Genomic DNA, 26,928 nt, shown 5'->3' with positions numbered 1-26,928 from the left:
CAGATTTCTTACGGGAGAACTGAGACAGATATTAGCCAGTTCTATTGCTGGATTGAGTTAATAATTGAGATTTTCTTTTTTATTAAATAACAGTGGAAAACAAACAAAGCAACATCAATATATTAAAAAATAAACTGCCTCTAATATACAAAGATGTTTTTCTGGCAAATGCTGGAAAGAAAATCAAAGGTATTCCTACAAATCTTTTTTTTTTTTTTTTTTTTTTTTATTCCTACAAATCTTGACACTCATTTTTGTTATCAGTGAAAATCTAATTTACATACAAATAAAATGTCAATTCATATCATAACCATCAAGATAAATAGATGTATTCATTCTTTTCCATGAGCTATTCTTTGTGAACTTTCGTGCTATATTTGGCTCTTTGCCTATGAACCAGGTGAAATATTTTAAGTTTAACAAAGAAGGGTGAAGTTACGCTTGTCCCATGCACACATGCAAAGTCATATTGGCCTGTTTAAACCAACAGTTGTCATGGCACATTATTTTAATTTTTTTTTCCCTTTGAGAGGAAAGAAAACAAAAGGAAATACGACATATGTGTGAGGAAATGAATGATAACATTTCTTAATTTGCTTAGTGAAATTGTGATTTTATTCAAAGCAGAGTTTTTAATACATTTGCCTCTCACCTGTTATGAAAGCAAAAATAATCAATTCCCCTTGCCTTTTGATAACTCATGATGTATACTTGCTTTATTTTTGTTGCCCTATTTGGTGAAATAGGCACATGCTTCATTTTTTCCACATATATTCTACAGTTTCTTTTTTTTTAAAGATTTATTTATTTACTTTTCAGAGAGAGAGGGAGTGGCAAGGGCAGAGAGGATAGAGAAGGAGAGAGAGAATCTCAAGCAGACTCCCCACTGAGTGGGGAGCCCGATACTGGTTTCCATCTCAGGCCCCTAAGATCACAACCTGAGCTGATGGAGAGTCAAATGCTTAACCAACTAATCCACCAGGTGCCCCTTCTATAGTTTCAATTTCACTGCTAACATAAAGTTTTTTTTTTTTTTTAACATAAAGTTTTTAAAGGCAAAAAAAAAAAAAGAAAAAAAAAGATTGTGTCATTTTCTTTTAAAAGTAAAGTGCTTAATGAAATTCTTTCTCTAAGATGTATATAGATATATGGAGACTCATTTTGGCAAATCTGACATTATTACTTACTTACCAGGCTATCTCTTTTTACCTAGACTAGTACATTTGAAATGAGATATTTGAAAAATAGAGAGCATAGCTCAATGAAATAAAAGCCTAATAAAATGTGTTTGGGCCAACATCAAAACTCTTTGAAAGAGGATATCTAAATAATGTGCATTTTATCTCAGAGTCTTGGGTTAGTTCTAGTGTCCAGATGACTATTAATGGGCTTTGTGCTCTGAAGCATATGTTAATAGAAGTGATCATTTTGGATTAATTTGATGTGAATTAATAAGAGATTTAGTTGATGGGAGTTGTTTGAAGGTGATGACATTTAAATCTCAGCAGGATTTAAGATATCCAAAAATACCTTTAAAGATTCAGGAACAATCAATTCAGAGAGAGCAAGTTAAATAGACACGGATAGCAAAGAACAGGATCTGACATTGGGTTTATGAAGTTTGAAGCAGTTTACAAAAAAAGCGATCTACCATTGAAGTATTGCCCTGGAATCTGAAGAAACAGAAAACATTTAAACTCCTTCAGCAATTCTTGGGTTTATGATTTGGATAAACAATGTTCTCTTGCATTTTATAGTTCACTTAAGCAATCTGATTTTGATCTGTATATATGGAGTAGACAGGATTCAAGATTTTTTTTTAAACCAATGAGCAAACACATATGTTCTTTAAAACTGAACTTTATATGTTGTTCATATGGAAGCTATCTAGTTTGCTATAGGCCCCAAACTTGACCTTCCTTTTATTTTGCTATCACTTGCATAATTCTTTAAATTCTTTGTGGAGGACTTTTGATCAAAAGAAACAATTTGCTATTTTTTTCTTTTTAATTTTTTAAATAAAAGCTACATGAAATGTGTAATTAATAACTCAGTACTCCTAGGTTGTTGATAGAAACAAGCATGGGAGAAGCATATATTAAGGAGAAGACTACCCTGTCTTTTCTTTTGTGTTAAGCTTTGATTTCAAACATTTGAAAGTTTTATTATCTGGAAAAACAATAAGAAAATGTCATCTGGTATTATATATTATGATGACAAGAACTGCTACTTATAATAAAAATCATACTCAGCAGGATTTGAGACCGAGGTTAAATTATACAGCCTCGTTCCCCTAACTTTTTAGTCTTGTTGAGGTTCTATCTATCATCTATGTATCGAAAGAATTAATTGGAAGTGAACTCAGTTGAAATGGTATTTGGAAAAATATTAAAAGGCTTTAAATTTTTTGAGAAAGAGAGGTTCCTTATAATATTTTTCTTTGCTTTTTTTTTCTTTGCTTTTTAAAGATACCTTTCTTCTCTCTGAAATGAATGACTAATGGTAAAATTACAGTTATCTTTCTAGGTGTTTGGCACGTACTTATGCAGGGTATATACTTAATGAATAAATGTTGGAGGAAATGAATAGCTTAGTGAATAATAAACCTCAGTGGTATTTATGCCTTCCTTATTTATTGATGGTTTCATATTTTACAGTTTTTTAGGGAAATTGGATAAAAGTTTTCTAAGGTTAGACTATAATGCCTAAGCCAATAACCAGAACCATTATAGAATCTTCGAGGTGTGAGGAAATGTAGAAATCATTTATTGTAATTCTCTCACACAAATGAGAATAGAGGCTCAGAGAAATGAAGGTGCTTACCCCTTTGATTACATCAGCCACTGATATGAATCAGGTTCAGAAACTGGACATGTGATTGCTGTACCATTCTTCTTTTGTTTAGAGTCAAAATGTTACAAAGAACGTAGGAATTTATACGTCTTGTCTTCAAGGAGTTTCTCATCTAAAGGAAATAAATTCTTGTTTTAATCTGCACTGGATGGATGTTTGATCTCCACTTTCTTTTTTAAATTACTGAGCTAGTTGATTTCTTTGGTTGAATAGTTCATATGATTACCTATTGCAAGGCTATTTGGAGCAAGTATTTCATAAATGTATTTGTGTACATGTATGTGTATATACTTATACATATGAAATAAAACTAAATCATTAATGGCTAATGGTATTAATAGAAAACTCAGATTCCTTTTGCTGAGAACATGAGCTCTAATGCTGATTATTTCCACTGTCTGATATTATAATGTAGAAACAATATAGTATCCTACTGTTTCTTATAATAAACTTTTTTTACTCATAAATACAAAAAAGCTGTTAGATTTGTTTTAATGTAGGAGGAAATAATTTAGAAATTTGGATTTTTGCAAATGGAACATTTTACCACTCAGTAATGGAAATAAATACAAATAGTGCATTTTTAGGAAGCTAAGCATGTTCTAGCCTGCTTAAGTATCTTGGCATATAATATGTATTCACGTTATGTCTACTATTAGAGGAGCATTCATTTATTTTTATAGGTGGGGAATGATGTAAACATGGGAATGAATGCTCACCATCTCCACCTCACCCACCCTCTTTTCCCCCTTGTCATTTTTTAAAAAATCTTACAATTAAATAGAGGACTAAAGTTAGCAATTTTGAGTCTTATTTAGATTCTCATTTAGATTCTTCAATTCCTCCTTATCCACTTCACTTTTAGCCTCATTATCCAAACGGTTGTTTATAATGGACCTACTTTACACTAGCATTTTGAACTTTTTTGGACAGTCAGTATGAGGGATATTGCTATTATAGAGTTGAATGAAGACGTTTTAAAATAGACTTGCTGGGGTCCCTGGGTGGCTCAGCAGTTTAGTGCCTGCCTTTGGCCCAGGGCGTGATCCTGGAGTCCTGGGATTGAGTCCCACATCAGGCTCCCTGCATGGAGCCTGCTTCTCCCTCTGCCTGTGTCTCTGCCTCTCCTCTCTCTCTCTCTCCATTTGTGTGTGTCTATCATGAATAAATAAATAAAATCTTAAAAAAAATAGAGTTGCCAAAACACTCCTTGATGTGATTATCTACCTGCCTAATTATTTTATGACCATTAATGCAATATATACCTCGATAATTTTTAAAAAATGATTTTATTTACTTATTTGAGAGAGAAAGAGCAAGAGTGAGAGAGAGAGAGAGCATGTGAGCGATTGTACAAGCAGGGGGAGGGGCAGAGGAAGAGAGAGAAGCAGACTCCCCGCTGAGCAGGGAGCCAGAGGCAGGGCTCATTCCCAGGGTCCAGGATCATGACCTGAGCTGAAGGCGGATGCTTAACCAACTGAGCCAACCAGGTGCTCCTGCCTTGATAATTTCATTCAGATAATGAAGATGATGGTATAATGATGGTTTAAAGCTGGTTCAATCATGATTTTATGAACTTACTTATCAAGAGTGAAAATAGAAGATTAGTAAAACTAGCTAAAAAGATAGTGCGTGATGTTTCTGTAATTGTTGGGAAGGCTTATGTAAGATCTCAGTTCTTGATGGCATTGCAGTAGTTCCTTTCTGATCCACATGGTATACACTGCTACTGAGTTTGCAAGAGATTTGCAATGGGTACCACTTCTTGTCTTCAGCTGTGATTCTAGAATATCAGTGGGTACACCTTGTATCTTTTTCAGAAGCATGTCCCTTCCATGTTTACTAATTAAGATCTATACCCACCCCAATGTAGGTAAGTATTCTGATCCTTAGGGTTTGGGAGTTTTAGAGGTTAAATCACACCTTACAGTCTGTTGTGAAAATGACTTCTGTAATCTTTTATATCATGTACCTCCTTTTCCTGCTGCTTTATTAAAACCCAGGGGAGGGAAGATCTTGCTCAAGGTTTGCTCATGCATTTATTAGGTATCTTTCAAGCAGCCTGTGGCGCTAGCATATTAATGTATTTTAGGTGTGATACGTTAAAGCATATTTACATCATTTAGGAAGGAAAATTTTTTTGTTTTGTTTTGCAGATGTACAGATCAGCTCTCAAAATGTCTTCTGTGTCTTCCGAGCGTCTTCTAAGACAATTGCATTAGCCTCCTGCTAGTTGACTAATAGAATTAATAATTGTAAAAAGCACTCTAAAGCCACATGCCTTATGAAGTCAATGCTGGGTATGATTTTACAAGTATGTGATCTATTTTTTCAAGTGAAAATGTTAACTGGAAAAGTTCTTGGCACACAGTAAAACTTCGTGCAATCTGTTATTTGTCTTAAAGATAATAACTTGAGGGTGGCTATAGTCTTATGATATCTAACTTATGACTTGTTAGGGGAGTTTCTTCCACTTAGAAGTATTGCAAATGTGCTTATATTTACATAATATGTCATTCTGAAAAATTATGGTGATATAATTCCAGTAAAAAATTATTTTTCTATAACTACTTCAAAGTATAGTCAACTAAATTAACCGTGATTTTTTTTTTAAGAAACTAAAAAGAACATGCCCCTTCCACCCACAACAAAAAAGAAAACACAAATGACCTTTCTGATACTTCTTTGAAGTTTCAGCAGTTTGACATTCTTTGCGATGTATATTTTTAAGGGCTCTTCAGTATAAGAAGTCAGTGAGTCATATGGGTTCTAAAGGTCTTTCTTGGTGGAAGAAGGAACTCAGATTTGAAAGGATGATAATTCAATTAAATCAGATTTTCTCTTAGTTGCTTTAGTTGCTGGTTCAGTACTTCTTAAACTCTGACCTATTACTTTTCTGCATGTTAACAATAATTCAGCAAGGTCTAATTATTTCCGTTCTGAAAAATAAGTTAAGTTTTTCAATATTTCACATACTTATATCTACTCACTTCTAAGTATTTTATTTTGGTTCCTTGCTATGTAAAATGTTGCCATTTTTCTAATCACCTTGACATTAATAGATGGGCATAAACCCTTTTCACTTTAATGGAAGGATCATCTCAATGACTTGGATGATTTCATTTTCATCTCTTTATGAATCCTGCCTTTCATATAGATTTTTGTCTTTTTCTGTGTAACCTTAATTGTTTCATTTTGGTGTACTATTGTTAGGGTTTGTTTACATTGAGGAGAAAATGTTAAAATACACATGATATGGTCATTCCATTCAGTATTTGTCCAAGAAAAGATTAAATTGCAATGGTTACTAAAGATTTTCTGTGCAATGGAAAAAACAAACACATAGGAAATTCTGGAGGGAAAGGCAATAGGTGCTGTAGCAAAATCATCACATTTTTATGTGTAGTAATGGCTGATATTCTATTAATGAGAATGTAGGCCAAGTTCAGAATCGCTTATTTTTTTACCTGAGCTCTTGTATTTTAAATGGTAACTGATTTCTTAAACTTCCCTTTTATTATTTTTTCTTCTGTTTTTAATTTTTCTTTCACTGACTACCAGTAACATTCCCCCCCCCACTCTTCTGTGTGTAGGTAAAAGTTGCCATGTTCGGTCACTTCTGAGAAAGGGCTAGATGTCTCCTAAAATGTCAACATCAACACATGAGACATTAAAATGCAAACATTAAAAAATAAAGAAGCTAATCAGTGTTCCATTTTTTTTTCTTTTTTAACAATGGTTACCTAGCTTAGTTTATTTGGGGATCTAATGGTAATGACACCAAGGTGCAGATCACGTTCCCTCCCCACTCCCTGCCTTGATCATGCAGGTATACCTTACCTTGTGACCATCCCTTGTACTTGAAAGTGCAGTCTTTCATTCTAGAAGTGCTTTTGTTGTTTTTGTGTGGTTCCAAGAGGAGCATAGACATGTTCTAGGTATATTTGATGACTCATGTTACTGTTGTATAAAAAAGAAGAGCATACTTTCTTAAGCACAGTTCTGTTTTTTGACATTATTTAGTAAAGTGAATTTTTACCTTGGAAACAACTCTTTAATACTCAACTAGGGCATTCTCTTGGTTCAGGGATGTATATGATAAAAATTGTTGCCTGACCAGCTCCTCAGAAATGAAGGTACAACTATATCTCCAAAGCCAGTGTGGCTCTTTAGCACTTGTGAGAAATTATAGATAAAAACAACTAAAAAATGTTATTCGTTTGGATTCTCTCAGTACACTTTGGATCATGGTGGTGTAACTGTTAAATCTGCCCTCGTGGCAGAGTTGGCAAGTAAAAAGCCCTGTCTTGTTAGTTAGGTGGATTTTACTAAGTAATGTTTGGGGTGACAATGCACACAGCACTTGTAGTTTTCAGCTGGGGGATTAAGGAACAGGAGCCATGAACCTTACTTCTCCATCTAGCCTTTGTTACTGCCTTTTTTAAGATTGACACAGCACAAATTGTTTCTTACCTCCTTGTACTAAAGTTCTGATTCATTAGACTCCAGTAGAGGAATTTGCCACAGTGCTCTTGTTTTGACCATAAGCATTGATGCTACCAACTTGTAGGGCATAGTTGAGCTAGTATGTGAAGGTGAACCATGGGAAGCTAATATTTTGCCATTCTAAGCTACAAAATGACAATGTCATATGGTTCAACTTAATATTTTACTTCAGTCACCTCCCCAGGTGCTCCCACTGGTGGAATTAGTACTGTCTCCACCTGGCTGTGCATAAAAACCCAGGACTTTGTTAGGTTCCCCATCATGCTAGGGTAGGGTCCCAGTAAAACCCAGCCTGGTCACTCTGATGTATACTAGGTCTTCTTCCTGACTTTCAGGTTAACTCTCTAAATGGGTCTTAAAGAAATTTATCGGTAGGACAGAGATGAAACATTTGTTATCCTCCATTCCTGAAAGTAATAGGGCAGTTTTCATGTTGTTTATAACATGCTGTTTCTGTCTTTTGACTATGAGGATATTTTGGTTGAAACTATATTTATATCTTGGTTGCACGGTGTGTAACAATATTGAGTTCCAATTTATGTTGTTTATATACATGTATCCATAACATATAAATAAACATGTAATACATATTCTGTAAACATAAACATGTATATGTATCTTATAAATGCATTATGTGTGCATATTACACATATTATATAAGGTTTATAAATAAGCATATATCTATATATCTTCAACTAAAACTGAAGAAAATAAGCAAAAAATATAATTGGCAAACAAGAATAATGGGAAAGGTAAAGCTAATAAGAATTAATATTTTGGTATTCATAAAACCATTTAAAAAGAGTAAATGAGCCTCTCTATGACAAAAATAATTCTAAGTGTAAATATTTGCTTAAGGCTCAGTTTTTTGCTATTTTTAAAACTTTTTTTTTCCTAGAGGAAGTTTTATTTATATGCACCTTAAAAAGCCTCAGATAGACTAAGTAAAATGCTCTAGATTAGATCACATATCTGCAGCTTTCAGATAACCTCGTATGTCCTTTCCTTGCATTTTTACAGATATGGTCCGGAAAAAGAACCCCCCTCTGAGAAACGTTGCTAGCGAAGGCGAGGGCCAGACCCTGGAGCCTATAGGTACAGAAAGCAAAGTATCTGGAAAGAACAAAGAATTTTCTGCAGATCAGATGTCAGAAAATACGGATCAGAGTGATGCTGCAGAACTGAATAATAAGGAGGAACATAGCTTGCATGGCCAAGATCCATCCTCTAGCAGCAAGAAGGGCTTAAAAAGCTCAGTCCTGAGCGAGAAGGCTGGCTTCAATTATGAAAGCCCCAGTAAAGGAGGAAACCTTCCCTCGCATCCGCATGATGAGGTGACAGATAGAAATATGTTGGCTTTCTCATCTCCAGCTGCTGGGGGAGTCTGTGAGCCCTTGAAGTCTCCTCAAAGAGCAGAGGCAGATGACCCTCAAGATATGGCCTGCACCCCATCAGGGGACTCATTGGAGACAAAGGAAGATCATAAGATGTCACCAAAGGCTACCGAGGAAACAGGGCAAGCGCAGAGTGGTCCAGCCAATTGTCAAGGCTCAAGCCCAGTTTCAGTGGCCTCAAAAAACCCACAAGTGCCTTCAGATGGGGGTGTAAGACTGAATAAATCCAAAACTGACTTACTGGTAAATGACAACCCAGACCCGGCACCTCTGTCTCCAGAGCTTCAGGACTTTAAATGCAATATCTGTGGATATGGTTACTATGGCAATGACCCCACAGATCTGATTAAGCACTTCCGAAAGTATCATTTAGGACTGCATAACCGCACCAGGCAGGATGCTGAGCTGGACAGCAAAATCTTGGCCCTTCATAACATGGTGCAGTTCAGCCATTCCAAAGACTTCCAGAAGGTCAACCGTTCCGTGCTTTCTGGTGTGCTGCAGGACATCAATTCTTCAAGGCCTGTTTTACTAAATGGGACCTATGATGTACAGGTTTGTGCTTTGTACTGTTACCTCTTTGTACAGGAAAAGCTATCAGTAATGAAATGTGAATTCTTACACGCATGTTAAAATCAAGCTTCCACTACCAAAGGGGTGGCCTGCTAGATTCAGCGGGAGAGATGTGGACGCACTCCATAGCTGTTTTATCCAAATGGGTATTCAGAGGTGTCTTTCATCTCTTATCATGGAAAATTATCTCAATCCTTCTATTTGGTTGGGAGAAGTCTTTTCATGGGATTAGCTAGGCTTCATATTTCTGGAAATATTTCATGGTAATTTGATGTTTTCCCAGTCTTCCAAAAATGGCACTGATCTCTATGGTTCCACATGATAGGAGTTTATGCTTTGTTCTAGTTTTAGCTTAGAAATCTTTGCTATCGTCTTTCCTTCAGTGGGGATCTTTCCTAATGTCTGGCATTAGGATTTGATTTTATACTCAGCCTGACATCAAATTGGACTAGATTTGGGTCATATTGACAGTTGCAGAGATATACTCCAGAAAAAGCAATATAATTGCAGATGAAAACTTGGAAATAAAAGTTTACGTTGATTATAAAGAAGTCAATGTGATTGTAAGTACTCGGGACACCAGGATGACCTTGGGCGGGCCAATAAAGCATTCTTTTCTGCATTTAAGGAAAATAGTAATTTATGAAAGCATTTAGCAGTAATTTAGATTTCTGCTTTTATTAAAAGTGGCATACCTTTTTGATCTACTCTTCTGTCTTTAGTTTATGGCATATGTGAAATGAAAAAAAAAAACCCCTACCATTTCAAATAGAATGAAATGCAGAACTGACTCTAAAGTAATGTATTCGTTTCATTTTAGCAATTTTAGCATAGTCAAAACTCATGGTCAGCTTGGGAAAGTGTGTTAGTTTCTGTTACAGTCTGTAGGTTTTTATTGTATTATTCGGCCAGGGGATTTCAAAACATATTAGGTGTAATATTAACCTTCTTTAGGAATGATTAGAAGAAGTACCAGAGAACTAATGAAATTACATCATACTTATTTGACCTCCTAAATCCCTTAAAATATCTGTCATTTTTATCAACTCAATAGCTCTAGCACGTTTGCTCTAGACCTCTCTATTGACCTGGTGCCAATTAAGAAAGGCAGGCAAAGGAATTATAAATAACAGGTAGTGAACATATTTTGCAGTACTTGTAAAAAGAATCAGAGGAGAAATTTCCAAGCCTTTAAAAATGTCAGAACAGCAATCTTATCACATTAAGGGAGATAGAAAGAACTCTTAAAAAGCCAGTTTCATCTTTGTAGAGCGCTCTTAAAAATTCCATCTTACTTTGTGAATTTCCACAAATAGAATTATTTCTGTGGAGCAGCAAATTAAACCAACATAGTTATTATGCATGAAAGCTGCATGCTTTGAACTGCTGTCTTATTAAAGATCATTTCACTGTCTTATGTCAGATACACTCTGCTGTCAAATCATGATTGGAAAGCAAATACGTGTTTTAGATAAAAGGGTTAGAAGTGAGTAATGTCAGTATGTGAAATGGTGTTTTATAATTAGCAAGTAATATGATGTTAATACCTGGATTTCCGGCAGGCGTTTCAGTTTGTTCACTCTGGGGACAACTTCTGAGGGAAGCTGATCTGCGCTGTCAGGAAGGCTCTAAAATCGAGATTACTAAGGCCTAGGGTTTGGAAGAATTCAGAGTTTTAAACACACTTCCATTTCCCCCCAAACAGTTATTTGTTAGGTTCTTAGTTATTTATAGTAAAGTTTATGTTTGGGTAGAATGAGCTGGACACTTCTCCTGGGCAGTGATTTTAGAAATAAAACAGATGTGTGAGCTCTCTGAGTTTGAACTAATAGAAGGAGAAATAAAACAGCTGATCCTAGACTATGCTATCTACCAAGTGCTCCAGTAAAGAAGACAGAAAGTGGTAGGAAATAGCAGGCAGGAAGATAATCTTGTTAAGATCAATTTTTTTTTTTCAGAGAAATAATAAGGCTAAAAATAGAAAAAAGCAATCTGTGGAAAAAGCAGATGATGGTTTCAAAGAAACAATTGGACTTAGAAACAAGTCTAACGAGTGTTAACTTTCTTCAAATGAGGAAGAGAACCCTAAATATACTTTTAGGCCAAACGCTGATCTTAAGTATTTTGCACAGAGGCCAGATGTTGATGCAGAAACATGTCTGAAGATAAATGACTTATTAATATTTTTATGCTGAAATAAATAGTGAACGGCTTCCCTATATGCATAAGCTGAATAAAAAGCACATCTGAAATTCCCCTTTTTCTCCCACACGTGTTTGTGTGCTGCATTGTCGTTGGAGAGCTTTCTTTCCTTGGCTCTTGCACTGTGTGGGGGCTAAAGGCTGTGCAGGATAAAATGCTGACTGTAGAATTTCTTTAATGCGGTTCTGTTGGAAATTTGTAGGAAGTTAATAGCTGTGTGTATTCTGATAAAAAAGATGTTGGTAAATATCAGTATCACAGACCAATAATCATCCAATTTCAGGAATTGTTTATATAAGTATGTAATTTAAACTAATTGAAGTAATAGATGACCAATTCATTAATCTTTTTCAATTAAACTGGCTTTTTTTTTTTTTTTTAAACCATTCAGGACAGTTGGTGGTTAATGATAGATTTATGACATTTTAGGCCAAGAAAAAAGGAACAGAAGCCAGAAGGAGAGGACTTAAGAACTCCATGGCTTTGATCTATATTTTGGTTCGACATGGATGGTTTTAAATAATATGAACTGACTTGGTTGCAAACATGAGATATACAGTTGGGACAAAGAGATAATTTAAACAAATGTTAAGATTTCTAGTTCCAAGTCCAGGTTATTTGACTTGTATTTGGGAATAATTGGAAGTTTAGACATACTTGCAATGACAATATTCACTTCCATGTAAATTTTATTACAAATAAGAAAGTCAAGGAATTACATATTTCCAAAAAAATAGTGTCAAATAATAATGTTTCTTTATACTGCCGAGTTAGATAGAGCCCTAGTTGGATAATGGATATCACTTTAAAGGGAGCATTATAAAACCAGACCAGTGTTCCCTGCCTGTTGAATTCAAATTCTCCCCACCCCCAGGCCCCATACCTTGAGGAAGTATGCCCAGCCCTGAAATCAGAAGGGATGCCAGTTATTTAGCAAGAAAAACAAGAAAAGATAAAATGGCTAGCTCAGACCTATTTGACTCAACCCGGTGTTAGTTTCTCAATTTTTACATGTTACCTGTGTGTTTTATCAATTGTTGCATTTACATTTTTCAAAATAATGGATGTGACATGATTGGTAAGCCCTTCATGTAATTTTTATTGCCAGTATTCAGACTTTGAGGCTCACCTATAGACCAATAATAGGACAAGAGATTGAGTTCTTCAAAAAGTAATTACAGCTTCTTTCTTTTTAATCTGCTTTATTATGCTTATATTTAAACCATTGCTGAATGGAGGCCTAGTTGTTAAACACCGACTTCGCTGTTTCATTAGGGCTTAATGTGCTGTGCATTAGGGCATTTGCGTCATCTTTATGGGGGAGCTCTTAGCCCTTAGATCAGGTTATAAAAGTCAGAGTCCTGTCAAAATGTGCTTCCCACGGGAAAGTGTTTAACCTATCACAAGTTTATAAATGCTCATGATGTCCATGTTGCTGTTCCATTTTAATATACCTTTTCTATTATTTGGCATTATTCAGGACTCCCAATAGCTATGGGATTCCAGCTACTAAATTTATTTTGGCCTTTAATGAAATTCTAAGATTAGTAGAAAAATCTTACTATTAACTTACCAGTTATTGTCTTGTGTTTGAGCTAGGAGCACTACATTTCTGTTCTATAAATATTTTTATCAGAGTTGCACAATATGTCATGTTAGAAGCAGGAAGAACAGATTTTAGAGATAGGAAGTCATCCTTTGTATTTGTATTTTCAACATATTTAACTCTATGAGATTTATAGATACTTAACATATGCCAGTACATTCATTTGAACAGGGGGTTAACAGCTTGGTCTGGAAAAAAAAACAAAAAACAAAAAACAAAAAAAAAAAAACAGATAACATTAATCTCGTTTTGGTTTATTTTGACTTTTCCTGAATTTTACTTCCAAATATTTATTTTTTGCCTTGGAGTTTCCTTTGATCTGGAGTAGGAGGGAAGTTGTAGATCTTAGCAGGTTCTGTTTCTTTGTTTTTCTGAGTTGAGAACAATCGCACTTTAGAACAACTGGTGAATGAGACTTTAATCACTTCAGACTGTCTGTAGAGAACAGAATGTTTGTCATATGAAGCCATACTTGTTCTCAGGTCTGTGTCTCTTTAACAGGTAATAAAGTGTGCAAAATAAAACATATGCTCACCCTAAGGCCATCAAGCAAAGTAAAGTGCTGGCATTTCCCAGGTCATTTTCATCATGGAGATGACTGAGCTGACACTGTAAGCCACCCGGTGGAGTAGAGTAGTTGGACCATCTTCACTGCCTTCATGTTGGTTAAATCTCCATTTGGTGGTGTTGTATGAGGGTCAGTGTGATAACTGTCAGTGTCTCTCTGATTTTTGGCTTTTTTGCTGTCATTAAAGAACACATATTACTTTCTTGAATATCAGTATCTCTCTCTAGGCAGGGTGTTTAGAAGAAGAAATCATGGTCATTAGTGCATCTAATCAAATTTAGCATTACTTAACTCTTAATAAAAATGTTGTAAAAAGTTAAAAAAATCATCCTCAAATGGCCTGCTCTGCTAACCATATCAAGTCGGCAGATTAGTCAGTGCGTTTTGTTTCTTGGGTCATTGTAATTACAGCATACATGCAGCTGTTGGAAACATGGATTTATAAGTAGTGCCTAACCCCTGGAGAGTTTGGAGGGAGTAGTTCCCTTTCATTTTCTGATTTCCTTCATGGAGTCTGTTTCTGAGAATCATTAGACCACAGACCTCTTGATTTCTTCATTGTATAGTTTTAAAGTTTGAAGTAAGTGTTGGGCATTTTTGGAATATCAGAAGAGACCTTGCTTTATTTAAATTGGAAGCCAAATGTGAAATTTCTTTTTCTGTATTACTTGTAATTTGATCCATACTTTTTTCATCTTGTATAATCAAAATTGTTTGTATCTTTTGGGGTTTTCTTCCTGTTTTGGATTCACTTCTGGCAATAGCTAACCTTTATTAAGGATTTCCTACGTGCATGTGTAGATCTAAACTCTTTACATGTATTAATTATCTTCATAAAAACTCTTAAAATAGACATCACTATTACGTCTATTTTTTTTTTTTAATGAGGAAGCAAGCATAGAGGAAATAAGGTAACCTGTTCAAGGTCACAGAGTTGTGTAAAGGATGGGGGGTAAGTGGGATGTTTACCTGCGAGTAAAATGGGTGTGAGGCAGAGGAGACACCAGAATGCCTTTAGAGTATCTTGTTTGCATGTACTGTGTATCCTAACCTGCATGTACTGCGTATCCTAACCAGTCTTCACAACCACTATGATATATGACCTTCCCAAATACAAGCCTGAGTTTACTTCAACTACAAAGGCAATGGAAGATGGGCCAAGTGCATGTAAGGGAGGAGGTACAGTTCTGTGCACGAGGGCTCTTTGAGGCATACTCTGTGAATCACATTGAATTTGAGAACCTCAGTGATTTCTCTGAGATTGTCTCTCATTCAGTCTGTGCTGTTAATGCTGCCTTATTTGCACTCATTAATTGAAATCATTGAAAAGAAAATTAATTTTGCTGATTTGTCTTTTTATTATTACTGTGATTCATTTTCGCTGATACTTTTGCTACAGTAACTAGTCCTGATAGAATGGGGAAGGGCCGGATTTTGATTTAATCAATTAAGGATGCAGTGCTTTATTGCATCCTCCAAATGAAGCCACCGTTTATCCATGTATTTGATTTTGTGCATATTCCCCTCAATTGGAGGCCTTTGTTGAAGGAATTTATGATTTAATGTATGGCCAGAGAGTTCTCTTCTCCTCTTCTGTTGATTAGGCACAATCCAAGGGTTGGCTTTCCTGTGAAGGTTAAGTATTAAGTAGATGCATCCGGCTCGCATTTATGTTCTCCATGGCTTTGTAATTAAAATTTTATTCTTTGCCTGTGAGTCAGTACAGGAGTGGACATGAGGCAGAGAAGACACCAGAATGCCTTTCGAGTGTCCCATTTACATGTCCTGCATACCCTGAGGAAGCTCGGAGCTGTGTGGTCTTCCTGGATTCTGGAAATGAGGGATGGGCTGCAGAGGGACTTAGATGACCCACTGATGTCAGACTAAAGAGCACCTGAATTCTTTCATGAGTCCAGTAACATATTTGGGGATCCTGTAATAAACAGTGGTTTGTTCAAAGACCTGTTTTTCCAGCCGATAAGTGGCTCCACCTTATGTTCCACTGGCACCTCAAAGTCAACATGCATGAAGCTAAAGTTGTTAGCTCTTTCCTTCATGTCCCCCCACTCTCCTTTGTTCTGTGCTGCCATCTCCAAGTCGGTGGGGCTGGAAGTGCCCTGTTACCCTGCATTTCTTTCGGATGTGCATATCTCCCCCCCTCCCAAGTTGAGTGGTTTGCTCCAGCCTTCCCTGCTTTATGCTTTTACCACCCCCACCCTTCATGTTTACTTAGCAAATTCTTCGTGGTTTCTTTAGTTACTACTTTTCTCTTTCTGATCCCTTCTGTTCTCTCCTTTTCCTTTCTCTTCTGCTATTGCCTCCACCCCCGCTGCCTTCTTCCACCCCCCCTTTTCCTTTCTTTTCTCCCACCTTCCTCCTCTTCCCCCTCTCCTCCTCCCTCTTGTCCTCCTTCCCTTCCTTCCTTTATTTAACTTTTTAAAATTCTGCTTCTGGAGCCACCATCCTACATTTTGTAGGAAGGATAGGTCTACTTTCTACAAAATGTCTATCCTTTAAGTTACACTTGTATAATTAAATAGCACTCTCTCACTCCAGTATGACATCACTTTTCCAAATTCTCTCTCACCTCTGTCTCCCTTCACATGTTACCAGAGCAGCTGTTTCACTGTCATTTGTGCTTTACTCACTCTGCGGCCTGCACCTGAAAAGCCTGTCCATATCATTGCCTTTGAGGCTCTGCTCAGATGCCACCTCATGGGTTCACAGCTTGGTTATTGCCTCCTTCTGAAGGCCTTGGCTGGCCTGTCAGTGTTGCTTAGGTTCTCTTCCCCTGTGTTGTCCTGCCACTTGGTACCTCTTTCAGCAGAAACATACACTTTACCGTTGTTATCTGTTTACTTGTGAGCTTTCTGCATCAGACCACAGACGTGTCAGGGTATTGGACTCCCATCACTTCTATGTGCATCATCTGTGTTTGGCCCATAGTAGGCATGCAGCAAAGCACTCTTCCCTAGAGAAAGGATGTTCCACAGTGATTCCATGCTCTTGTTTTCCCATTTAAGACAGTCTCTAGAACAAACATTCAATTCTTACCTATCTCCATTATGAGCCAGTGGCAGAGTGGGTGAGATGCAGGAGAGGAGTTCTGTGGATAATTCAGCTTTGTAATCCACTTGGGTTAATTGCATTTGCTGTTTTGTTTTGCATTTTCCCCCACAAAACATTTTTTTTAAAGATTTTATTTATTTATTCATAAGAGACACACAGAGAGGGAGAGGCAGAGACACAGGCAGAGGGAGAAGCAGACTCCACGCAGAGAACCCAATGTAGGACTCGATCCCGGGGATCATGACTTGAGCCAAAGGCAGATGCTCAAACGCTGGGCCACCCAGGTGCCCCCCTGCAAAACACTTTTTTTTTTTTTCCAAATTCTTGAGACTTACTAAGATTTACTGGTCTTCTGTCAACCCAAATACCAAATAACTGTAGAGACTTAGTTCAGTATTCTACTGAGTAAATTGAGAACGTCAGTTGGGGTTGACTGTTGATGGCTGTAATCCAAAAGCTGATAATAAAAATTATGCATAATTTAAAATATGTACTATTTTACCGTTAAAATTGCCCCTTATGCCAATTTAGGCTTTGGTTCCCCCCCCCCCCAAATTAGCTCTTATAATTCAAAAAATATTTGGAATTTGTTACCTATTTGGAAAAGGGTGTTAATGGGAGTTACTGCAGTGACACCAGGAATGCCAGGAGTAGGCTGTGATAGCATGGGACTAAGGAGATCACCATCTAATTAGATTTGTTATTGAAATGTTTAAACAGTTAATCTCCACCAAAGGTCCATCACCACGGCACGCTCTGTATTCTGCACTGTGTTTTGAAGTACTTTACAATGCAGAAACGTGCCCTATGTGGATTAGCACATTCATTCTGACTATAGTTATTTTCAGCCAAGATCGGCCCTGACAGATTTCTTCAAGCTATTTGTAACTTCAGTTATTTGAGCAGTGATTTTTAGCAACTTAGCTTTTTATTAAGTGAAGGTTTTACTTTTTTGACTATCAGCCCATAACCTCAAGTCCCCTTAAATTAGTACCCTCCTAATTGTCTCTGTTGCTATCAATTATAGTACTTGAAAATGAACCACATCTGAGGAAGAGTTTGTGTTTAGTTCAAACAACCCTTTTTGTTCCCCTGACAATAAGTACATGTCCTGAAGTGTCATTTCAAGAGTTCTGAGGCTTCAAAAAATCTTTTCCTTTGACCTATTCTTTTAGATATTACTCTTACCAGTTTTTGTTCCGTATTATTAGAAGGAAATTAATGAATTAAGGTTAAAGACCTTGCAAAAAGCCAGCCTTTTGATATTTTTAACTTCTGCAGTGAAACATTTTTGTGAAGAGATGTACGTAAATAAATTAGAAAACAAAGGCCATGAAACATACCACATGGAAGGAATATACTTTTTTAAGACTTTATTTATTTATTCATGAGAGACACACAGAGAGAGGCAGAGACACAGGCAGAAGGAGAAGCAGGCTTCCTATGGGAAGCCCAGTGCGGGACTCAATCCCAGGACCCCAGGATCATGACCTAAGCCAAAGGCAGACACTTAACCGTTGAGCCACCCAGACATCCCAGGAAGGAATAGTTTTTAAAACTAAGTTTCAAATGGAATAAAAAGCCATCATAGTCTTCAAAAGGTAAAAAAAAAAAAAAAAAAAAAAAAAAAAAAAAAAAAAAAAAAAAAAAAAAGCTTAAAATCTGCTCTTTTTCATGCTGTTAATAGGCAAGTTGGGTGTTTCTGTATAACTATAATTCACAAACAAATGGCTCCATAGTCATATTTTTGAGTGAAAGATGTGTTTTGTTCAGTCTTTTTTTTTTTTTTGAAGAAGCCCAAATATGTCTGGTTGAATTAATAAGAGAGGTATGAATTACAGTTTCGTTTTTACCCAGGTAGGTCAGGGACCTTGGTGGGAAATTTTCATCTGTGCTCACATCTCCCATAGTGACTTCATTCAACCCACGTGTATTGAGCCCCTGCTTACTTCCACAGATAAATAAAATATCATTCTTCATTCCAAGAAGGAAGTTAAACAGAAGCATTAGCTTAGTAACAGCAGAATCGAACCTGTACATTTACAGCTAAGAACCCAAGAGTGACAAATTTATGGGTTTGTCAATGAATGACTTCACCATGTTCCCCCTATTTAGCCTTTTCATCCCATTAGCAGGAGAAATTAAATTAGATAGTTCATTTTATTAAATAATAATCCCATTCTTATGAATCATATGGTTATTAGAATATGCTGGCTAACATGGCATTCACTAGCTCCATGGGGCTATTTAAATTTCAGGTAATTCAAATTAAATTAATGAAAAAATCAATAAAAATTAACTTAAATCAGTTCCTCAGTTGCACTAGCCCTATATCAAGGAGCCCCATGTGGGCTACCATGTTGAATGGGGCTACCATGTTGAATGGGGTGGACCATGGAACATTTCCATCATATCAGAGAGTTCTGTTGGACAGCACTGATCTTGAGTTTACAAATCAGTTTCAGCTACATTCTCTCCCTTGATCCTCACAATAATCCTGTAAGATGGCATGGTTATTTATATCCATAAAGATGAGGAAATTGAGGTGCCAGTGGGTTAAACAATGTGTCTTTGCACAGACTTTAACTTCTGGAATTTCCCTTGGGAGCAAACAAATCCAAGTAAAGATTAATACAAATGAATAAAGGATATTATCTACAAATCTTGATCTTCAAATGTAAGTAATTTAAAGGCAGGGATGTGGTGTAGCTTATGCACTGCTGTATTCCAGTATCTATTCCAGAGATTGGCATAAATACTCAATAGCTACTGATTAGATGAATGAATAGGTGTAATTTTGGATCCAAATAGAATTTACAGTTTAATAAGAATTTTTAAAATATGGATATCCATGTCAAGGGAACTGTTGGATTAGCAGGTTATAATTGTAATTCTGGTTCGCAAAAGAAAAAAGATTGAAACTTAGATTCTTTATTCTGTTTATAATCTCTTTTTTAGTATAGTTATAGCTAGGGAATGGTAAGGTTTTTTTCTATTCATTGATGGGTTCAACCATTTCAAAAGTTTGAAATAATTCTCTTTCTGAACATGTAAGTGCTATTTCCTGACTCTAAGATTCAAGAAACTGTTGCTGCAAACACTTATTTGGTATAATGGTTTGCTGTGTATTTTTATTTAACCTAGGAAAGAATTGTTTAAAGTTAACATTTATGGGTAATGAAAATACAATGAATATAGTCACTAGTCTTAGGTATGGTCTTCTAAAATAATAATGTTTTATTTTAGAATTGCATTTAAATGATATGCATGTTTATTTCAACATGACTGAAGTGTACATCTCTTACAAGGACAGTAAATTGGCCACAAGGGTAACCTTTAAATGTTTTGAAAGAGGAAAGGAATAAAACCCTAAGTAACAATGTTTCCCAAAGTTGGCTTTCAATAATTTTTTATATATTTTTATAATGGCTATACCAGCTTTAGGTAATAAAACTAGCTTTAAGCTGGTTATACTAGCTTTAAGTGATAGAAAAACTAATTAAGAGTTCTGCTGTTTACCAAGGAGGCAAGTAGATAACCTACAGAAGTGTCAATATTATTGTTCTTGTCATTAAATGAGATCCTTGTGTTCTTGTTTGCTTTCTTGGGTGGTTTTTGAAAGAGCATCTTTTTTTTTTTCTTTAAGATTTTATTTATTTATTCATGAGAGACAGAGAGACAGAGAGACAGAGACACAGGCAGAGGGAGAAGCAGACTCCCTGTGGGGAGCCTGATGCTGGACTTGATCCCAGGTCCCTAGTCATGACCTGAGCCAAAGGCAGACAGTCAACCGCCCAGCCACCCAGGCATCCCTTTCAAAGAGCATCTTAAGTAATAATCTTAAATAATGGAGCTGGCTGTTTTTTCCTGGGTAAAAAATACAACTTGTAGACACACAAATACCACCATCTTAAAAGATTTAATGCAGTTTTCATAGTAACTTAGTTAATCCTAAACCAATACTCTATCCTGGCAGTTTTTGTTTTGTTTTTATTTGTTTACTTTTCTTTCTTGGTCTCTTCACCTGATAGTAGTCAGTAGGATTTTTTGACTTTAAAGTTTTTGTCAGATACTGAAAGGGATGCTATGATGCTTAATTATTTTGATTCGCTTCAAAATCATGTTTAGGGATTCCTTAGGCCTATAAGTGGTCCTCATTCAGCCCCTTTAGTGTAGACATGGACTGTGTGGCTTGGAGATTGCAAAATCAAGGAAACAGTGACGATGTGTTGTGGTTTCTCAGGAATCCCTGTTCTACAAGCAGAAGTTAAAAAACATTTTATATTAGGAATATCAACAGCTCTGAAGCAATGTAGTAGCTAAAGCAAGAACATTTTTGCATACTGGTTTTTTGCTCACATTGGAGAGGGATGGCATACTTCTGAATTTGCTCCTTTTGATTCAAGTTGAAGTTCCAAAACAAAGTACCAGAGTTGATGGAATCCCATTTGAATGACCTGTTTTGGTTTCGAAAACACCTCTAGTGAATTGGGAAATGGATGGAGGAATTTTACAATATTGTTACATCTCAGGGCCAATTTTAGTTGTTCTAGTCACTGAAGTGCTAGGTTAGAAGGGCGAATAGGCACTATCCTTATACAGTCTGGCTTTGACATCTCTCACACAGCTGAGGGTCAGGCTGCTGGCTGGGAGGGTGCCCCATTCTTCCCCTTCTGGTTAGATGATGCTCTGCTGTGGACAGATGAAGTCTTTGTGTTTGCCGTGGTGGATGTAGACATCACCAAAAGTGAAACGTTGTTATCCTTTGATTAAAGGCTGTGGGAGACATTTGTAAATTATTATCTGAATCTACAATAAGTGTTGAGCTGTTTCTCTATGTTCATGCACATTTCCTGGAACTGTAATACTGGAAACAAATGTAAAGGTTGCCTCAGCTGAGTCAGCTCTTGGCCAGACAGGTTAAGGCTTTTGATCAAGCTTACAACCTCTCTTGAAGTGGTAGCATGGACTGCATTCCTAGTCCTGATAACAGAGGAACAAGCGTGTTTCTCAGTGCGCTAAAGGAATATTATTTGCATATTAAGTAAAGCCTCTTAAATGATTTTGAGATGCTTGAGACTTTTCTCATGGAGTGATTTGGATATGAGCAGTGATCACACATGTCATTTTTGAGCAGCTGTTGAAGAAGGCAGAACATGATTATGTCACGTGTTTAATCTATTACATCTGGTAGCTAGAAAAATTCAGAAATTCTCTGATAGTTGGAAGAGGAAGTCTCTCCCTTTTTGGAGCATTTGTATCAAAAACTCTGTTTTAAACCAGGAATTTTGGCTACTCGGTGGTGCTTAATTAAGCTCCCCATTGCAGTGCACACTGAGAAAGGAGAAAGAATTTTATATAAAGTGACTTTTGAATGGTTTCATTGGCCTAATACTGTAGAGTTCTAAAATTTTGGATAGAAAGTGGTGGGATTATTTTATTTTGGCCTTTGCACATGCCCATGACCCACTGAGACAGCGCCTTCATCAAATGAGGCCCTGGAAAATTTTCTTCTTTTGCTTTAGCCTAGATTGAGAAACATTGTAAACTCTTTACATTAGATCTTCTTTACCAGGACTTCAAGTCCACTGCATTCATTTCATTTTTGGTCTAATATAGTACCTGCCTGGGCTATAATTTTAAGGCATTTTGTAGTGCTTATTTTAGCACTTTTATTTTACCCAAAAGGGAGACCTCATCTTTGCCCAAAGCCTCATTGCTATAGGAACTGAGCGGAGGATTTCCTTGGAGAACGTCTGCATTGAGTAATCTCTAAGCAACTGCCTCTGGTTTTGACAGCAACCCCAAACTTCATGAGAAGAAATCCCCTGTGATTTGGATGCTTCTGCAAGCATGTGGTTTGAAGGAGACAGTAGTAAAACCTACTTACTTAAAAATTGTTTTCTTGGCTTTTTAAAAAAAAATTTTTTTTATGAAATCCATTGAATTAGTTCTAGTACTCTTATTACTTACCTTTTTCTGTTACTTTGGCCAAAAATGTTTAGCATAATGAGCCTCTCAAAGAGTAGCTGTTGAGAAATGAAGAGTGTATTTCTTTGGCTCTGATTATTCAAGTGATTTCATAATAAGCAGAAGTACTATTGTATTTTTTGATGTGGAATACTTGGCAATGTCCCCTCCTCCCTCCTACAGAAAGCACTAAATTAATGATACCTTTCAAGTAACATCCATCTCTTCTATACCAGGTCACTTCAGGTGGAACATTCATTGGCATTGGACGGAAAACACCAGATTGCCAGGGAAACACCAAGTACTTCCGCTGTAAATTCTGCAATTTCACTTACATGGGCAACTCCTCAACTGAACTAGAACAACATTTTCTTCAGACGCACCCGAACAAAATAAAAGCTTCTCTCCCCTCCTCTGAGGGTGCAAAACCTTCAGAGAAAAACTCTAACAAATCCATCCCTGCACTTCGATCCAGTGATTCTGGAGACTTGGGAAAGTGGCAGGACAAGATCACAGTCAAGACGGGAGATGACACTCCTGTTGGCTACTCGGTGCCCATCAAGCCCCTTGATTCCTCGAGACAAAATGGTACAGAGGCCACCAGTTACTACTGGTGTAAATTTTGTAGTTTCAGCTGTGAGTCATCTAGCTCACTTAAACTGCTAGAACATTATGGCAAACAGCACGGAGGAGCGCAGTCAGGCGGCCTTAATCCAGAATTGAATGATAAGCTTTCCAGGGGCTCTGTCATTAATCAGAATGATCTAGCCAAAAGTGCAGAAGGGGAGCCAATGACCAAGGGAGACAAGGGCTCTAGTGGGGCTAAAAAGAAGGACTTCTCCAGCAAGGGAGCAGAGGATAATATGGTAACGAGCTATAATTGTCAGTTCTGTGACTTTAGATACTCCAAAAGCCATGGCCCTGATGTAATTGTAGTGGGGCCGCTTCTCCGTCACTATCAGCAGCTCCATAACATTCATAAATGTACCATTAAACACTGTCCATTCTGTCCCAGAGGCCTTTGCAGCCCAGAAAAGCACCTTGGAGAAATTACTTATCCATTTGCTTGTAGAAAAAGTAATTGTTCCCACTGTGCACTCTTGCTTTTGCACTTGTCTCCGGGGGCAGCCGGAAGCTCGAGAGTCAAACACCAGTGCCACCAGTGCTCGTTCTCCACTCCTGATGTAGACGTGCTCATCTTTCACTATGAGAGCGCTCATGAGTCCCAAGCATCGGATGTCAAACAGGAGGCCAATCATCTGCAAGGATCGGATGGGCAGCCAGCTGTCAAGGAAAGCAAAGAACACTCGTGTACCAAATGTGATTTCATAACCCAGGTGGAAGAAGAGATTTCCCGACACTACAGGTGAGCCACAGTGCGGGGGGATCACCAAGAAAGTGATAGAAAGAATCCAGAGGGCTGATCCAAGAATCACTGGAAATGATTGCAGTGACTTTTGGGGGAAGTTTCGAGACATGTAAACATAAAAGATCATTCATGAAACTGCAGATTATGTATTTATAGATGTGGTAACCACAGATTTTAATTTGGTCACTTGTTTCAGACCATTTACTCTTATGCTTCATACCTGTTTTAAACTGTTTGCTGAGTGTATTTTACAATTTGTGGTGATAACGGTAATGCTGATGAATTTACTCGTTTAGCACAATTCATTTGTTTGTCCTTGCTGAGTGACTCCACATCCCATAATTTTTGATGGAGCTGCTCCCAAATGAAAGGTGCCATTAGAATGTGTTCTCTTCTCTATTCCAACTGGGAACCATCAGTTCTAGAACACATTGCTCGTTTTTCTTTTAAAATGAGACAGGTCATTCTTCCAGCTTTTAAAAAAATTGAGTGACATCCTTGTTTCTCAAAGAAACAGTATTCTGAAGGTGAGAATTCTGTAAAATGTGTGACTTTGGATTTCTCTATGCCTACTCCTCTGATCGGGTAAAGCCACTTCAGTTATTTCAGATCCATCAACAGAGATACGGGATACATGGATACATTCTTGGTTTTTTTTTTTTTTTTTTCCCCCACTTTCACCCTATTCTCTTTAAAAGTGTTACTTTTCCCAGTGAATCTTCCATATTTTCTAAAGATGGGTTTAGGATACATCTTTTCATTTCATTTATGGGTCCATTCCTTAATGAATTAACTCCAGAAATACACACTGTGCCAGGTATTGATGGGAAAGGAGAAAACAAGGCAAATGTAGTCCGTGCCCACACAGAACTTAGAGTTCATTAGGGAAGTCATTAACAGATCATTATGAGTATGAATAGCAGATAAAGTAGAGACCACTGAGTTTGAATAGAATGACCACATAGCTCAAAATGGTAGATGAGGACATGCCTCCCTGAGGATGGAGCACTTAAACTGAGGTGGGGTAGCATGAGTAGGAGTTAGTGTAGCAAAATGCTGGTCATACAGCACATTCAGGTATCACTTAGTGTCTAGTGCGTGCTTTCTTGTTATTGTGCCCCTAAGCATCAAAGTGAAGAGTTTATTAACTTTTTAAAATGTTTCTTCCCTAGGTAGAATCAATATCCTAGTTTAAAAATCTAGTAATTTTAATTTCCCCATCCCAGGATTTTAAACAGTTCGTCCCATTTTTTTTTTTTTTTTGGAAGTTGTGCATTAGTGTGAGCGTGTGGGTTTTGTCAGCCACCAATAATGAAGCAGTTCATGTCCAACAATAGGCTAATAATGTTAGATGTTAATTTGAAGGGCATCCTAATGTTCACAGTGAATCTAAATGTTCAGAAAACACTTCCTTGAGATTTACACTGTTTAATTTATAAGGTCAGCCCTAGGAAAGACACAGTCCTGCAATCAAATGTGTTCACACTTGTAGTGAGTGTTTCTGGCTCCTCTGATGTTAGCTGCATGTTAATTTATTTCTGGGCTAGCAGACATTAGCTTCCTCTTGTGCTTTACTAGTGTGCATATACATTTGTTAGGTGGTATAAAAATTAGGTAATCCTCTCTGTTTTTGAAAGAGGAGGCTTAAAAAAAAAAAAAAGAAAGAGGAGGCTTCCCTTAATCGTGAGGAACTTAGCTACACCACACCACACACACACACTGATACATCTGGATACCAGATCACTTGCATGAGTGGCTTTTTTGAGGAAGCTGAGACCATTGCTTGAAAACATGTCTGGAAAAACAGTTTCTAAACCCTTTAGTTAGACAACAGCAAAAAAGCCACCCAAGAAATCAAAGTATGAATGAAAATATTACTGGATAATCTCAGAGTTTAGCTAATAGCAATGAAAATAAGCTCTAGAGGGAAGAGACTAGTCTTGTCTTGTTCATTGATGTATCTACACAATTTAGCACAGTGCCAGAATGGCTAATAAGTGCTCAGTGAGTAGATCTTTAAGTAAATGAAATGCCTGTGAGTTTTTGACTTTGCAGTCGTTAAGGATAATCCAAGATCTCCATGGTAAGTTACAGTTTAATCTCAGACTATTATATGGTCTTGAAACCCTTCTGAAGATTCAGGACTCCATGCCAAATGACAATTGTCTATGCATTTTGAATTTAAGTCAACCTTTTAGCGTTTTTTTTTTTTTTTTTTTTTTGATGAGAAAACTGAGCAGTACTTGTTCCTAGGGCATAAAAATACTCCGGCATTTACTTTTTTAAAAAGATTTTATTTATATATTTGACAGCACAAGCAGTGGGGAGGGGCAGAGGGATAAGGAGAAGCAGACTCCCCACTGAGCAAGGAGCCCAATGCAGGTGTATATCCCAGGACCCTGGGATCATAACCTGAGCTGAAAGCAGACACTTAACTAACTGAGCCACTAGGCACCCCACTCCTGCACTATTTTAAAAACCTGCTGTAATTTGTGTGGTCCTGGATAGCCTTATGGATGCTGAAAACTTGTTCTGCTATTGAAGCATTTTCCCTACATGCTACATTTTGAAGATAATCTTAAGAGGACAGGTTTACCATATCACAAGAATATTTTTCTGGTTAAATTTTTTTTTTTTCTGGTTAAATTTATGTTTACATATTATTCATGTTAGGAAGCTTTCTCCATAATTGTGTTATAATTAGGGAATATTCTAGGCTTTTGAGTGTTTTCTATATAAGCCTTATGGTGTATTATAATGGTAGTAGAAGCTAAGATCTATAAAATATGTGAAATCAGGTAACTATAAAAAATACTAC

At 36.9% G+C, this 26,928-nt stretch overlaps 1 protein-coding gene across 7 annotated transcripts in view; it reads left to right on the top strand.

Annotated features, from left to right (window-relative positions):
* Nucleotides 1–26,928, top strand: part of TRPS1 (transcriptional repressor GATA binding 1) — a 257,924-nt gene that overhangs the window by 41,416 nt on the left and 189,580 nt on the right. For 4 of the 7 annotated variants that reach the window (XM_072774282.1, XM_072774284.1, XM_072774283.1 and 1 more), the window contains exons 2-4: nucleotides 5,010–5,167; nucleotides 8,380–9,308; nucleotides 22,978–24,107. In XM_072774282.1, coding sequence (XP_072630383.1) covers nucleotides 5,131–5,167; nucleotides 8,380–9,308; nucleotides 22,978–24,107 — 2,096 coding nt within the window. In that variant the 5' untranslated portion in view covers nucleotides 5,010–5,130. Of the gene's footprint in view, nucleotides 1–5,009; nucleotides 5,168–8,379; nucleotides 9,309–22,977; nucleotides 24,108–26,928 lie in introns of those variants that run through there. The other 3 variants (XM_072774288.1, XM_072774289.1, XM_072774287.1) reach the window with 2 other exon arrangements.

Source organism: Canis lupus, chromosome 14 (genome assembly GCF_048164855.1).
Source record: "Canis lupus baileyi chromosome 14, mCanLup2.hap1, whole genome shotgun sequence".
NCBI lineage: Eukaryota > Metazoa > Chordata > Mammalia > Carnivora > Canidae > Canis > Canis lupus.
The sequence above is the reverse complement of the archived record's forward strand: the minus strand, read 5'-3'. Positions and strand labels throughout refer to the sequence as shown.